The sequence below is a fragment of the Salmo salar genome, chromosome ssa17, assembly GCF_905237065.1.
Source record: "Salmo salar chromosome ssa17, Ssal_v3.1, whole genome shotgun sequence".
NCBI classification, from domain to species: domain Eukaryota; kingdom Metazoa; phylum Chordata; class Actinopteri; order Salmoniformes; family Salmonidae; genus Salmo; species Salmo salar.
Genome location: NC_059458.1, coordinates 8,772,527 through 8,789,207, shown reverse-complemented (window position 1 = coordinate 8,789,207; position 16,681 = coordinate 8,772,527). Strand labels below are relative to the sequence as shown.

Sequence of the window (16,681 nt, the reverse complement as noted above, 5' to 3'; positions counted from 1 at the left end):
CCTAGAAGTAACAAAAGCATGGATAAATGTTTCTGCGTCAATAACATTATTGTTAGTCAGTGAGTCACATCTCTGAACAGACAAAACTATCAATAATATTGTTCATGCTTTACTGAAACATAGTACAACTACATACCTGACTGTTTTTGGAACATAATGTCCTCTAAAGTTTTTATGTGGGAACTATTCCACACCCTAACAATTTATTCTACCCGGACCGAAATCAACGTTGCTCTTCAGACAGGCATGGCGTCCAAACGAACTCTATAGAAATAGCAGTGTAAAATACACATCATTTAGCCCGGCATTGGTGCCCTACTGTTAAACCATTTCCAGAGATTCATCGCCAAATGCAACAATGGCGTGTCGTACCGTATGTCAACTTCTACAGCACCGTAAGTACAACATATGTCTGACCACACAACCGCTGCCACTCATAACATGGGCTAGCTACCGAATGCTAATTAGCTAGCTTCACTCTATACAAAATGACCTTGGGTGGTTGCTAAGTACAGTATTAGATCATGACATCATCAACAAATGTTCATGATGTAAACTATGACAGTTTATATAGCTAATCTGGGTTTCTGCATCGCTAATTTGTGTATAGGATGTGGGTTTGTGAAAATCAGTTGCCATATTCTTGCTTTGTGGCTCCGGCAATGCAGTTGTAGTGCCCAGTACGTAAAGTTAACATTTGTTCAATATACGTTTTTCGGGAATCGATTTTCAAGGGATAGCTAGTTCCCAATAACACTATTCCAATGATGACCAATGAATGGCGAATTCCATTAAATCTTGAGTCTTCAAACTAGTTTAGGCATAGGAAATGTGTATTGTCTTATCATGTATTCATTGACTCAGGGTTGGCATCCAGTGCTGCGTCTGTGCGTCTCTCGGCTGCTGACGTGCGTGGTCAGCGCAGCGCTGTGTTTTCCCGGGAGCAGGCTCGCCAGCGTTCCCTGTACCCGCGCACAGAGAAGATCGAGGTGACCTTGCAAATACCCGGTCTGCAGGGCACCCTGCTCGTCATGAACAAGGGAGTGTCCACACCACACAGCTGTGCACGCCGTGAGTACAGGGACAATACCTGTGGTTTGTCTGTGTGCCGCATTGAATTTGTCAAGGCAGTCAGAAAAATTCTATAGTATGAATCATATTAAATCTCTCTCTCTCTCTTAGACTTGACAGAGTGGTATGTAACCAGCTCTGCCCTGGCCTTAGTAGACGGAAAGCCCTGGCCCCTGCACCAGCCCCTCACCCAATCCTGCTCCCTCTCCCTGCTCACCTTCAAAGACTCAGACCCACAGATGGTCAACCAGGTACAACACAGCACCACAGATATAGGTATACATACACTGAGGTGTATATAGCACCTATGTAGGGTGAAGTTGCCCTTAGACGCTGATATTAGATCAGTTTAGCATATCCCCCACTAATGGTTAAATCAAATTGTATTAGTCAAATGCGCCGAATACAATTGGTGTAGACCTTACAGTGAAATGCTTACTTACTAGCCCCTAACCAACAGTGCAGTTAAAACAAAAATACAGATGAGAATAAGAAACAAAAGTAACATGTAATTAAAGAGCAGCAGTAAAATAACAATTGCGGGATTATATACAGGGGAGTACCGGTACAGAGTCAATATGCGGGGGCACCGGTTAGTTGAGGTAATATGTACATGAAGGTAGAGTTATTAAAGTGACTATGCATAGATAATAACAACAGAGAGTAGCAGCGGTGTAAAAGAGGGGGAGAGGGGGGCAATGTAAATAGTCTGGGTAGCCATTTGATTAGCTGTTCAGGAGTCTTATGGCTTGGGGGTAGAAGCTGTTTAGAAGCCCCTTGGACCTGGACTTGGTGCTCCGGTACCGCTTGCCGTGCGGTTGCAGAGAGAACAGTTTATGACTCGGGTGGCTGGAGGCTTTGACAATTTTTAGGGCCTTTCTCTGACACCGCCTGGTATAGAGGTCCTGGATGGCAGGAAGCTTGGCCCCAGTGATGTACTGGGCCGTTCGCACTACCCTCTGTAATGCCTTGCGGTCGGAGGCCGAGCAGTTGCCATACCAGGCAGTGATGCAACCAGTCAGGATGCTCTCGATGGTGCAGCTGTAGAACCTTTTGAGAATCTGAGGACCCATGCCAAATCTTTTCAGTCTCCTGAGGGGGAATAGGTTTTGTCGTGCCCTCTTCACGACTGTCTTGGTGTGCTTGGACCATGTCAGTTTGTTGGTGATGTGGACACCAAGGAACTTGAAGCTCTCAACCTGCTCCACTGCAGCCCCGTCGATGAGAATGGGGGTGTGCTCAGTCCTCTTTTTCCTGTAGTCCACAATCATCTCCTTTGTCTTGATCACTTTGAGGGAGAGGTTGTTGTCCTAGCACCACACGGCCAGGTCTCTGACCTCCTCCCTATAGGCTGTCTCGTCTTTGTCTGTGATCAGGTCTTCCACTGTTGTGTCATTGGCATACTTAATGATGGTGTTGGAGTAGTGCCTGGCCGTGCAGTCATGAGTGAACAGGGAGTGCAGGAGGGGACTGAGCACGCACCCCTGTGTTGAGGATCAGCGTTGCGGATGTGTTGTTACCTACCCTTACCATCTGCGGGCGGCCCGTCAGGAAGTCCAGGATCCAGTTGCAGAGGGAGGTGTTTAGTTCCAGGGTCCTTAGCTTAGTGATGAGCTTTGAGGGCACTATGGTGTTGAACGCTGAGCTGTAGTCAATGAATAGCATTCTCACAAAGGTGTTCCTTTTGTCCAGGTGGGAAAAGGCAGTGTGGAGTGGCAATAGAGATTGCATCATCTGTGGATCTGTTGGGGGTGTATGCAAATTGGAGTGGGTCTAGGGTTTCTGGGATAATGGTGTTGATGTGGGCCATGACCAGCCTTTCAAAGCACTTCATGGCTACAGATGTGAGTGCTACGGGTCGGTAGTCATTTAGGATAGGTTACCTTAGTGTTCTTGGGCACAGGGACTATGGTGGTCTGCATGAAACATGTTGGTATTACAGACTCGGACAGGGAGAGGTTGAAAATGTCAGTGAAGACACTTGCCAGTTGGTCAGCGCATGCTCGCAGTACACATCCTGGTAATCTGTCAGGCCCTGCGGCCTTGTGAATGTTGACCTTTCTGGGTAAGTCTCTAAGAACTTTGCACATCTTGATTGTACAATATTTGCCCATGTATTCTTTAACTCTTCAAGCTCTGTCAAGTTGGTTGTTGATCATTGCTAGACAGCCATTTTTAAGTCTTGCCATAGATTTCAAGCCAATTGAAGTCAAAACTCTTAAATAGGCCACTCAGGAACATTCAATGTCGTCATGGTAAGGAACTCCAGTGTATATTTGGCCTTGTGTATTAGGTTATTGTCCTGCTGAAAGGGGAATTCGTCTCGCAGTGTCTGTTGGAAAGCAGACTGAACCAGGTTTTTCTCTAGGATTTTGTCTGTACTTAGCACTATTCCGTTTCTTTTTATCAAAAAAAAACCTCCCATGTCCTTGCCGATGATGAGCATACCCATAACATGATGCAGCCACCACCATACTTTAAAATATGAAGAGTGATACTCAGTCATGTGTTGGATTTACCACAAACATAACTATTTGTATTCAGGAGAAAAAGTTTTAAAAAATGCCACAAACAGGATGCATGTTTGTACAGAATAAAAAATACTGCAAATCTTTCTTCTTTACAATCTGCCATTTAGGTTGGTATAGAGGAGTAACTACAATGTTGTTGTTCCATCCTCAGTTTTCTCCCATCACAGCCATTAAACTCTGTAACTGTTTTAAAATAACCATTGGCCTCATGGTGAAATCCCTGAGCGGTTTCCTTCCTCTCCGGCAACTGAGTTAGGAAGGACGGCTATATCTTTGTAGTAACTGGGTGTATTGATACACCATCCAAAGTGTAATTAATAACTTCATCATGCACAAAGAAATATTCAGTGTCTGCTTTATATTTTATTTTTACCCATCTACCAATTAGGGGCGGCAGGTAGCCTAGTAGTGGTTAAAGCATTGAGCCAGTAACCAAAAGGTTGCTAGGTTGCTGAGCTGACAAGGTAAAAATAATATCTGTTGTTCTGCCCCTGAACAAGGCAGTTAACCCACTGTTCCTAGGCTGTCATTGTAAATAAGAATTTGTTCTTAACTGACTTGCCTAGTTAAATAAAAAATATGCAAGGCATTGAAAAACTCCCTGATCTTTGTGGTTGAATCTGTTTGAAATTCACTACTTGACTGAGGGACCTTAGGTCCAAGAGGCTTCTAAACAGCTTCTACCCCCAAGCCATAAGACTCCTGAACAGTCTCCTGAACAGTCTTAAATATATATATATATATATATATATACACACACTTGTTTTGAGTTGATCTTGCTCACCCAGAAAGTGCATCAAGATAATTGGTCTTGTTTTAAGATATTCTGACTTGTTTCAAGCCTTTTTTTAGGTTAAAGTAAGCAAAATGATTTGCCAGTGCACTGAGATAATTACCTTTTGAAGATGTCAAGTCATTGCATTCTAATGTTAAGAGATACTGTATCTAGGTAGTGTACAGGGCCATAGATACTGTATACGGCAAACTTTTGACACCAGACATATTTGCCCCCAAAGTGGTGGTTTTCTGGTGGTGTTGACTGACTGGTCTCAGACTGTGACTGTGGTGATTGGCTGCTGGTTTGTGTGTGTGTGGCCTCTCTCTCCCTCCTTAGGCATACTGGCGGTCGTGTGCAGCCCTCCTTGGCCAGGTCCTTCAGGATGCCTTTAAAGAGGACTTTTCTGTGGAGCTGCTCAGAGTCCCAGAGGTGCTAGGTATATGCCAGGAAACACTCATACCCATGTTTTCCCTACCATTTTCAGTAAAAAACATCAAGAAATGACTAGCTTGGAACTGAATCCTATATACAGTGAATCCTATATACAGTGAATCCTATATACAGTGAATCCTAGATACAGTGAATCCTAGATACAGTGAATCCTAGATACAGTGAATCCTATATACAGTGCATTCGGAAAGTATTCAGACACCTTGACTAGTTCCACATTTTGTTATGTTACAGCTTTTTTCTAAAATTGATTAGAATAATCTACACACAACACCGCATAATGACAAAGCGAAAACACTGAAATACCTTATTTACATAAATATTAAGACCCCTTGCTATGAGACTCCAAATTGGGATCAGGTGCATCCTGTTTCCATTGATCATCCTTGAGATGTTTCTACAACTTGATTGGAGTCCACTTGTGGTAAATTCTATTGATTGCACATAATTTGTACAGGCACACACCTGTCCAAGGTCCCACAGTTGACAGTGCATGTCAGAGCAAAAACCAAGCTATGACGTTGATGGAATTGTCCGTAGAGCTCCGAAGTTTGGAACCACCAAGCCTCTTCCTGGAGCTGGCTAAACGGAGCAAGATGGGGAGAGGGGCCTTGGTCAGGGAGGTGACCAAGAACCTGATGGTCACTCTGACAGAGCTTAAAAAATCAAATCACATTTTATTTTTCACATACACATGTTTAGCCGATGTTATTGCGGGTGTAGAGAAATGCTTGTAATGCTCTGTGGAGATGGGAGAACCTTCCAGAAGGACTGCAGCACTCCACCAATCAGGCCTTTATGGTAGAGTGGCCTGAAGCCACTCTTCAGTAAAAGGTACATGACAGCCCGCTTGGAGTTTGCCAAAAGGCACGTAAAGGACTCTCAGACCATGAGAAACAAGATTCTCTGGTCTGATTAAACCAAAATTGAAACCAAGACTGAATGTGTCACGTCTGGAGGAAACCTTGCACGATCTCTCCTGTGAAGCATGGTGGTGGCAGCATCATGCTGTGGGGATGTTTTTCAGCGGCAGGGACTGGTAGACTAGTCAGGATCAAGGGAAAGCTGAACGGAGCAAAGTACAGGGAGCTCCTTGATGAAAACCTGCCCCAGAGATCTCAGGAACTCAGACTGGGGTGAAGGTTCACCGTCCAACTGGACAACGACCCTAAGCACACAGCCAAGACAACACAGGAGTGGCTTTGGGACAAGTCTCTGAATGTCCTTGAGTGGCCCAACCAGAGCCTGGACTTGAACCTAATCGAACATCTCTGGAGAGACCTCAATATAACTGTGTAGGGACGCTCCCCATCCAGCCTGACAGAGCTTGGGAGGGTCTGCAGAGAAGAATGGGAGAAACTCCCCAAATACAGGTGTGCCAAGCTGGTAGCATCATACCCAAGAAGACTCAAGGCTGTAATCGCTGCCAAAGGTGCTTCAACAAAGTACTGAGTAAATGGTCTGAATACTTATGTAAATGTGATATTTCAGTTTTTTATTTTTATATACATTTGCAAAAATGTATGAAAAGCTGTTTTTGCTTTGTCATTATGGAATATTGTGTGTAGATTGATGAGGGGAAAAAACAAATCCATTTTAGAATAAGGCTGTAACTTAACAAAATGATGAACAAGTCAAGAGGTCTGAATACCTTCCAAATGCACCGTATATAACCAGCTTTTACTTCGCTCATTCTATCACTAGCTTTTTTTGCTCTCTCTCTCGCTGTCTCTTTCAGATTGTTTTGTTGGCATGAAATACAATTTGTAGATATAGTGGTACTGTACAGCATTTCAGTAAATATGCAATGCAATAAGGATAATGAAATACATTTATTTCAGTAGTAATAATAGTAAATATAATCATGTATACTACTGCAGTTGTATTGTGTGGTCTTCGGTCGATAGATGTAATTAAATAAAACGATTATAAAAAGAAAAAATGCTTCATCGATAAACAACAAAATGTACATTGATGGTTACACTACGTATTACGTGTAAGTTATATACAATGTACAAAACATTAAGAACACCTGCTCGCTCCATGACATAGACTGACCAGGTGAATCCAGGTGAAAGCTATGATCCCTTATTGATGTCACCTGTTAAATCCACTTCAATCCGTGTAGATGAAGGGGAGGAGACAGGTTAAATCAGGATTTTGAAGCTTTGAGATAATTGAGACATGGATTGTGTACGTGTGTCATTCAGAGGGTGAATGGGCAAGACAATATATTTAAAACGGGGTATGACGAACGGGATTGAGGGTTGTGACAAACTGCAACGCTGCTGGGTTTTTCAGTTTCCCATGTGTATCAAGAATGGTCCACCATCCAAGGGACATCCTACCAGCTTGACACAACTGTGGAAGGCATTGGAGCCAACACGGGCCAGCATCCGTGTGGAACACTTTTGACACCTTGTAGAGTCCATGCCCCGACGAATTGAAGCGGTTCTGAGGGCAAAAAGGGGGGGGTGCAACTCAATATTAGGAGGGTGTTCCTAATGTTTTGTACACACAGTGTATATAATTCATACAATGTATGTAATCTCTCGCTCTCTGCAGTAACTTCAGGAGCGTTCTGTTGTGATGTCGTGCTGGATCCTCAGTTAGACGCCTGGAACCCTTCAGAGGTCAGTGTGTTATATTTGGGTGTGTGTGTAACTACGTGTGTTAATCTCTGGTGTGTGCATACGCTTGTTATTCTCTGTTGTGTTCGCGTGCATACAGGAGAGTCCGAAATGATTGACAGCCTTGATAAAGATTTTATATATACAGTTGAAGTCGGAAGTTTAAATACATTTTAGCCAAATACATTTAAACTTAAGTTTTTCACAATTCCTGACATTTAATCCTAGTAGAAATTAGGTCAGTTAGGATCACCACATAATTTTCCTACATCATCCACATAATTTTCCTCCCTCGTGCCATCTATTTTGTGAAGTGCACCAGTCCCTCCTGCAGCAAAGCACCCCCACAACATCATGCAGCCACCCCTGTGCTTCACAGTTGGGATGGTGTTCTTCGGCTTGCAAGCCTCCCCCTTTTTCCACCAAACATAACGATGGTTATTATGGTCAAACAATTCTATTTTTGTTTCATCAGACCAGAGGACATTTCTTCAAAAGGTACGATCTTTGTCACCGTAGTCTGGCTTTTTTATGGCAGTTTTGGAGCAGTGGCTTTTTCCTTGCTGAGCGGCCATTCAGGTTATGTCGTTTATAGGACTCGTTTTACTGTGGATATAGATACTTTTGTACCTGTTTCCTCCAGCATCTTCACAAGGTCCTTTGCTGCTGTTCTGGGATTGATTTGCACTTTTCACACCAAAGTACCTTCATCTCTAGGAGACAGAACGCATCTCCTTCCTGAGTGGTATGATGGCTATGTGATCCCATGGCGTTTAAACTTGCGTACTATTGTTTGTACAGATGAACGTAGTACCTTCATGCGTTTGGAAATTGCTCCCAAGGATGAGCCAGACTTGTGTAGGTCTACATTTATTAATATTTATTTATATTTAACATTTATGTCACCTTTTATTTAACTAGGCAAGTCAGTTAAGAACACATTTTTATTTACAATGACGGCCAAATCAGGATGATCCTGGGACAATTTTGCGCCGCCCTATGGGACTCCCAATCACAGCTGGATGTGATACAGCCTGGATTCGTACCAGGGACTGTAGTGTCGCCTCTTGCACTGAGATGCAGTGCCTTAGTCTGCTGCGCCACTCGGGAGCCTGAATAATGACTGTATAAAATAAATCATTCAAATACTGAGCTATGTTGTATGCCAGTAACAGAGGAGGTTAGAATGTCTTGGGGGTATGATCTTTGATCCTCTGCAACTTTCTCACTCATCATTATTCACAATTCATTCAGGATTATCCGTAATCATGGTAGCCATCACATTGTTGTAGGAGTGTTTAAAAACATATTCTATTTTCAAAAAGATTGGCTACAAAATGACAAAATTAATTATTATCATTCATTTCTATTGGTCACAAAATTATCTGAAACGCAACCAAAACGAACTGCAATTGCATCCAACAAGTTTGTAGTCACAAGCTTGATGTAGTCATTGTGTGCTAGGAATATGGGACTAATTACTTAACTTTGTCTACTTTATTCATAAGAATCTTTAGGGATGTCAATAATACAATTTTTTGTATTAGTATAAAATGTATATTTTAAATGTTGCATACAATATAGCTCTGTATTTGAATTATTTGTTTTATACAGTCATTGTTGCTCATCTTTTCAAGGGTGTAAATCATTTCGGACCCCACTGTGCATGCGTGTTGAGCAAAGTGAAATGACCTGAGAGTGTGTGTGTCCCAGGAGTCCCTGCGCTCTCTGACGCGTGGTGCTCAGCAGCTGATCCATCGGGACCTGCCCTGGGAGCCTCTGGAGGTGGCGCCCCCTGTTGCCCTGGAGGCCTTCTCTCACAGCAGGTACTTTATTTCTATACTCTCTTGTTCAATTGTATCATTTTTGGGGGATAGAATATACAAGACAAACCAAAATAATGCAAAGGTATTGAATTTGGCCATCAATACCCCCTTTCAGAGGACTGAGAAGGTGTTGCAGCTTGTTAAGTGCTGTTATAACAGGTTATAACCGCCTGGCATTTTTCTGGACTGAAAGCCGATTTGGCAAAGCCAGTTTCGAAACCTCTCTTCTCTTGCAATATTTTCCCTTCTATGCCTTTTCCTCCATGTTTTCAAAGCACTTTTTCACTTATTTTACTCTGTTTCGTATTCTCTTCCAGTGTTCTAGCTGTACCTGTGTTTGTGTTTGCAGGTGTAAGCAGGAGGAAGTGGAGGAGAAGTCAGCACAAAGTCCTAAAGGCACAGTGATGCTCTACAGGTGAGCTACAGGAACTGTACCGCGGTTGATGACTCACTCACTCACATACACTATTGACATCCTTATTGAGACCCGCTCATCTTCACTGTGTTCTCAAATACGTATATGACACACACACTCTTGTCTCGCCTCGTATCTGTCTCTTAGGTGTGGGGACCATGTTCTGTTGAGTGGGGGCCCCTTGGTGGCAAGGACAGGGCTGTGCTCTCAGTATGAGGTCACTGCCATCCACCCTCTAGGAGAGGGCGAGTGGGGTCTCCACCGCCGGGCCCAGGGGCTCTCACTGCCCCTCCAGCAACAGGTACATATGCGCACAAAAATGCAGGACATGTTTCAGTCAATGTATGAAGCATCTTTGGATGTGTCCGAGTGTCAGTGAATAAGTGTCAGTGAGTGAATGAGTGATGAGTGCCACTGAGTGAGTCATTCATTAATTTCTCCTGTTCTCTTTCCGTAGGCCCACCACACTGTGTGGAGGAAACTGAGGAGCAGGGCAGAGAAGCTGGTAAGAAAATATTACTCTTCACAATTTTAAAGACCAAGTTCACTTTTTTGAAGTTGTAGCTTGTATGCGACATAGCTAGGGTATTGTCTTTCCATCTGAACTGTTAAGTTTGTTAGCTGGTTATTTAACAACATCCAGAATCTCCTGGCTGGCATTTTTGGAGCATGTAGCAATACTAGTGGAAATCGTTTGTACCAGCTAGCGGTGCAGTCAAAAGCATTACAAATGTTGTGAGGATCAGGTTACATCTCTCCACATTATTTTGAGTGGTTTGGATGAAACAACAACACCTAGGTAAGTCAAAATGAGTTAAAACCCATCCTGATCTCACTTTTAGATTTTTACTGAAATGGGTTCTGCAGTATCTCAAATCTTTACTGCTGACGTGCACAATTGTTTGGGTTCATATCAACAGTTGGAAGATGGAAGAAGATTTTTTTTTTTGAAAATATGTTTGAGTAAAGTGATCCTTTAAAAAGTGAAACATCCCTTTAATAAGAATCTCTATCAGTATCTATTCATAATGAATTATTGAACTGCTGGTTTAATCCTATTGGCTCTCCCTCTCCACAGGTTGAGGTGCCCACAGCATCAGCCAATGAAGCCATTTCAGATACATTGACTCCGCCCTCTGCCCCTGAACAGACTCCTCCCCATACCGCCCAACAATGATCATGACTATAACCTTGTCATTATATATGTCTTCGTAATATTTGTGGAATAAATGTGTACAAAATGTGTAACGCGGTGAAATCGTCCCCTCCTCTGTATACTAAATGCTTGCTGAAATTTAAGTGGGTTATTGGTTTATGACAGTGTAGCTGATGTGGTGTAGAGTGAAGTTGCTGAACTTGGGTCAGTTTTGCATTTCCCCCACTAATGGTTAAGGTTAGGTTTGGGGGAGGGGAAGCTGATCCTAGATCTGTACATAATGGCTGATATGGAATCAAAGTATTGTTGTGCAGAATGTAACTGGTTTGTGCCCAGTGAGGGACAGGGACAGAACCTACTCTGTTACAACAGCACAGTTTACTTTTCCTTAATCTGTTATGCTTGCCGAGGATTTGAACCCAAAGTCAAATGAATTGATGACCTGTGTTGTGTGATATAGCCATCTGTCTTTTGTGTGGAATGAAAGCTGCGGTCCGTGCCATCCTCGAGCATGTTAAAGCCTTACACTAACACACCCCTCTGCGGCCTTTAACTGCTCAGCTGACGGTATGTGTGCATGTATTGAGTGATCAGCAGTTTGCTAACACACAAAGACGGGTGTGTGCTGCTCGACCATCAGGGGCAGAGCAGCTGTTGTGTATGTCGCTTTGGGACAGGTGTTTAAGGAGTGTGTGTAAAAGTGGGCATGAGCTGTCACAGATTACCGGATCAGAGTAGTTGACATGGGTTATGTCCCAAATGGCTCCCTATTTAGTGCACTACTTTTGGCCAGGGTGCATAGGGCTCTGGTCAAAAGTAGTGCACTATATAGGGAATAGGGTTCCGTTTGGGACGAAGAAAAGTGTGACCATATACAGTAACTGTAGGCCTACAGTACATGTCAACAGTTACAGTATATTCCTCAAACTGAAACTGTGATATAGTATAAAAAGAAATATAACAATGTATGCATAAATGTGATGCTGCATAATTAATCTTGAGCTATGATGCTCCGTGTCTAGAGTCTCAACAATGGTGATGGGATATTTTTAATATCCACAGTGCTGTGAGACAGATCGAGAGGTTGCCTATTGCACAGCTGTCAGCCCGCTCAAACAGCCAGCCCCACCCCGACAGCCAGCGACAGTATGGGAGACACACCCAAGGACAAATTACAGTCCCCCTCTCACCAATTGAGATGTTTGAACCGGTGCCTGGAATTCCAGACTACTATATTCCATGGATATTATCCAGACAAATGCGTCAAAATGTAGCCTAAATGTTGTTGTCCACAAAAAGTAGATTCTTCCTTCTTGTTTTTTTTTTTCACCTTTATTTAACCAGGTAGGCTAGTTGAGAACAAGTTCTCATTTACAACTGCGACCTGACCAAGATAAAGCAAAGCAGTGAGACAGAAACAACAACACAGTTACACATGGAATAAACAAGCGTACAGTCAATAACACAATAGGAAAAAAAGTCTATATACAGTGTGTGCAAATGGCATGAGGAGGTAAGGCAATAAATAGGCCGTAGTAGCAAAGTAATTACAATTTAGCAGATTAACACTGGAGTGATAGATGAGCAGATGATGATGAGCAGATGGTGGTGTGTAAGCAGTGATACTGGTGTGCAAAAGAACAGCAAAGTAAATAAAAACAATATGGGGATGAGGTAGGTAGTTTGGGTGGGCTATTTACAGATGGATATTGTACAGCTGCAGCGATCGGTTAGCTGCTCAGATAGCTGATGTTTAAAGTTAGTGAGGGGAATGTAATATAAGTTCCTGATTTATGTAATCTGTTATCAATTCGATATTTGAATGAACTAACGATGGGATAGGCCTATATGCTTTTGTAAAATATAGCTTGGACTATAAGCCTGTACAAGAAGCATTCACAATGGATTATTCCACAACCGTACAATAAAGTTAAAAACTGAGATCGCTAAGGCAGTAGCGCTGCGTGGGTAAAATCACTGTGGAAGCCCCCCAAAAAGCCATATCGCAACCTATGTGTGATGATAATTGCGTATTCTGCTCTATAACCTGTTAATTCATAGTCTTGTGACCGTGATACATAGGCCTAAAGACGGAGACAATAAGAAAATGGTGGCAGAGTAAATAAACCACACCTTCGTTTTATCACAAAACCAGATGGCAAACTCTGTCCAGCATATTGCATGTAGTAACAGACAATTGCATGGTCAAGCAAGTTAATGTTTCCAACATTTTCGGACCACTAAACAACCATTGATTTAGAACCACAGAGTTACCGCAAGTCGCAAAGAAAACAGGAGCTGCCTCCACTATTCCAGCACCATTTCACCTTCAGCATCATTAAATCACCTATGCTTAGTCTAATACAGTGACAACTAAAAGATACCAAAAACTATTTAGTCCAATCAATGTAAGCCAAATATGTGGCTGTCCATGGTGCTGATTTCTGTGTGTGCCCATGTGTTCGTGCAATTAGAAAAATATATTGACTGACTCTACTAGAGAAATGCCATCTTTCATGTTGACAAAATGGTCTATCACTCTGTCATAGAGTACATGCTTTTATTTTTTGTTGTCCTAGGCTACCTGGCTAAAATGCTTGCTCGCTAGCCTAACTTCCATTCATGGGCAACGTTAGCTAGTTAACATTAGCCTTCTACATCTAGCTACAGATTGAACTTCCATCCTCTCAGGCCAGTGGCACAACAATGTATGGATTAATGGTTGGATCATAATCACCATTATGATCACTGGCAGTACGGAGAATTATGTAATACCACGAGTCTAAATCCCTATCTGCATCCATGGCTAATTAAGGAAAGGGACAATTTTAGCTAGCTAGCTGGCCGCTGGAGGACAACAACGACATGCAACAATTCAAGTTATGTAATTTAAGTATGCTCTCAATGGGTTTTGATAGGAGTGATGCCAAAATCCAAGCTGGCTTCCCTTTTACACTTTTTTTTTGGTGCGCCACACAGTTGAGCTCTCAGTTTAGCACAACGCTGATTGGCACATTTTGTATACTTTTTTTAATCAAGGGAGGCCAGATGCTTGCTGGCTTCCCTTGCCTTCAATGCTACGGGCAGCAACAATATACTCGTTTGGACCAGACAGCATCAGATAGTTGGCCTACACATAGAGACTGAGAGGCGCTGTTTCGCTCGCTCTGTTTTCTCCTGTAAGATACATTTCAGCCTCTTGCGAATAGAAGGAAAATTATGAAACACTAGAGAGACGAAAGATCGAATTATTTTGTATTTATTTTATTTGTAAAAAAAAAAAATGGAAGCCTGCAACCATGAATACACGCCACTGCCCTAAGGGACTGCGGAAAGAATGATAACGACCCTACAATTGTGAATTACTTTGAAGGACTTTATAATGAAATAATTTGCATCATTCATTAGGGGCCAGTTGAAAAAAATATATAAGGTTACCATTGTGCACCATTTCCTCACTCTATCCAAAAGCATTGTCCGATGTCGACAAATGTATGATGGCGCCGGGGGGGACGGCTGCCGTCTTATCGGCTCTTAACCAACCATGCTATTTTGTTTGTTTTTTTGCGTTGTTCGTAACTTGTTTAGTACATAATGTTGATGCTACCAACTCTTATGACCGAAAAGAGCTTCTGGACATCAGAACTGCGATTGCGCACCTCAAACTGGACGAATAGTTTTTCGTCAATGAGTCGGACGGGAGGGATATACTACAGACACCCGACCAGGCCCAGAGCCCTGTGATTCGCTGGAGAAGGAAACTGAGATTTTGTGGGAAAAGATCAGGGTGCCTTGTGAGGATCAGGCGACGATTGGCTAATCTGACTTTGCCTTCCGTCCTGCTAGCTAATCGCTGGAAAATAAATGGGATGAACTGAAAGCACATATATCCTACCAACCGGACATTACAAACTGTAATATTGTATGTTTCACCGAGTCGTGGCTGAACGACTTCATTAAAAACATACTATGTGGGTTATACACTCTATTGGCAGGATAGAACAGCAGTTTCTGGTAAGACATGGGTCTGTGGCCTGTGAGATTTGGCCCTGCATAATGGGGTGTTAAAGTTTAACCTATACTTTTAAACTAATAAATATAATGAAACTTTGTAGCGCAATATTAAAACAAATAACTGATACAATGCAAAGATGTGTAGGGAAGTAGGGTGCAGACAGGCGTGATCGAAACTATGTTAAAGGCAACAGTTTAGACAATGGAAAAACACTGAGAATGAACATAACAGGAAACTTCAGTGCACAACAACAAGGGTGCAAACCCGAGACCCAGTTTCTGCAAAGATCACCACAGAACCACAGCGCTAAGGGGCTGGACTAGCTTAAGCGCCAACACCAGCGATAGGCCAGTAAGTTTAAACCACGCTGAGCCTCTACTCTAACAGGCCTGTTCAGAAACAGGAACTATCTCTGTTAGAGTATAAGACAAGGGGATTTTGGGGTGTTGGCACTTCTCTGTTTCATCCTGCGTGATGTTACAGTGAACCCGTATACGGAATTTGCATTTGCCATTTATTAACTGCTGAATAAATATTGACATTAATATAAAATATAATTGATTCTTTGTTCCTATATCAGATTCGAACACATGCAGCCTTAACAGGCCTATGCATATATGTAAACAACAGCTGGTGCACGATATCTATGGAAGTCTCCAAGATTTTGCTTACCTAAGGTAGAGTATCTCATGATAAGCTGTAGACCACACGACCTAGAGTTTTCATCTGTATTTTTCGTAGCTGTCTACATACCACCACAGACCGATGCTGGCACTAAAACCATGCTCAATGAGCTGTATACCGCCATAAGCAAACAGGAAAACGCTCTTCCATAGGCGGCCCTCCTAGTGGCCAGGGGCTTAAATCCGTTTAACCTCATTCCTATCAGCATGTTAAATGTGCAACCTTTAGACCACCTTTACTCCACACACAGACTCAAAGTACAAAGCTCGCCCTCCATTTGGCAAATCTGACCATAATTCTATCCTCCTGATTCCTGCTTACAAGCAATAATTAAAGCAGGATCCACCAGTGACTCGGTCTATAAAAAAGTGGTCAGGTGAAGCAGATGCTAAACTACAGCACTGCTTTGCTAGCACAGACTGGAATATGTTCTGGGATTCCTCCGATGGCATTGAGAACACCACATCAGTCACTGGCTTTATCAATAAGTGCATCGAGGACGTCATCCCCACAGTGACTGTACGTACATACCCCAACCAGAAGCCATGGATTATAGGAGCGGGACTCTAACCCGCTATGCCCTCCGACGAACCATCGAACAGGCAAAGTGTCAATACAGGACTAAGATCGAATCGTTCTACACCGGCTCCGACGCTCGTTGGATGTGGCAGGGCTTGCAAACTATTACAGACTACAAAGGGAAGAACAGCCGAGAGCTGCCCAGTGACACGAGCCTACAAGACGAGCTAAATAACTTCTATGCTCACTTCGATGCAAGTAACACTGAAACATGCATGAGAGCATCAGCTGTTCCGGATGACTGTAATCACACACTCCGCAGCCGATGTGAGTAAGACATTTAAACAAGTCAACATTCACAAGGGCGCAGGGCCAGACAGATTACCAGGACGTGTACTCTGAGCATGCGCTGACCAGCTGGCAAGTGTCTTCACTGACATTTTCAACCTCTCCCTGTCTGAGTCTGTAATACCAACATGTTTCAAGCAGACCACCATAGTCCCTGTGCCCAAGAACACTAACGTAACCTGCCTAAATGACTACTGACCCGTAGCACTCACGTCTGTAGCCATGAAATGCTTTGAAAGGCTGGTCATGGCTCACATC

General features: G+C 42.9%; 1 protein-coding gene across 1 annotated transcript; it reads left to right on the top strand.

Annotated features, from left to right (window-relative positions):
• The first annotated feature begins 211 nt into the window (after positions 1 to 211).
• Positions 212 to 10,946, top strand: mrpl39 (mitochondrial ribosomal protein L39). The gene is made up of 10 exons (XM_014151312.2): positions 212 to 395; positions 865 to 1,071; positions 1,183 to 1,322; positions 4,717 to 4,816; positions 7,396 to 7,463; positions 9,174 to 9,286; positions 9,636 to 9,701; positions 9,849 to 10,002; positions 10,159 to 10,206; positions 10,780 to 10,946. The coding sequence occupies exons 1-10, from the start codon at positions 359 to 361 to the stop codon at positions 10,876 to 10,878; spliced, it is 1,032 nt and encodes a 343-aa protein (XP_014006787.1). The 5' UTR covers positions 212 to 358; the 3' UTR covers positions 10,879 to 10,946.
• Positions 10,947 to 16,681: the final 5,735 nt, after the last annotated feature.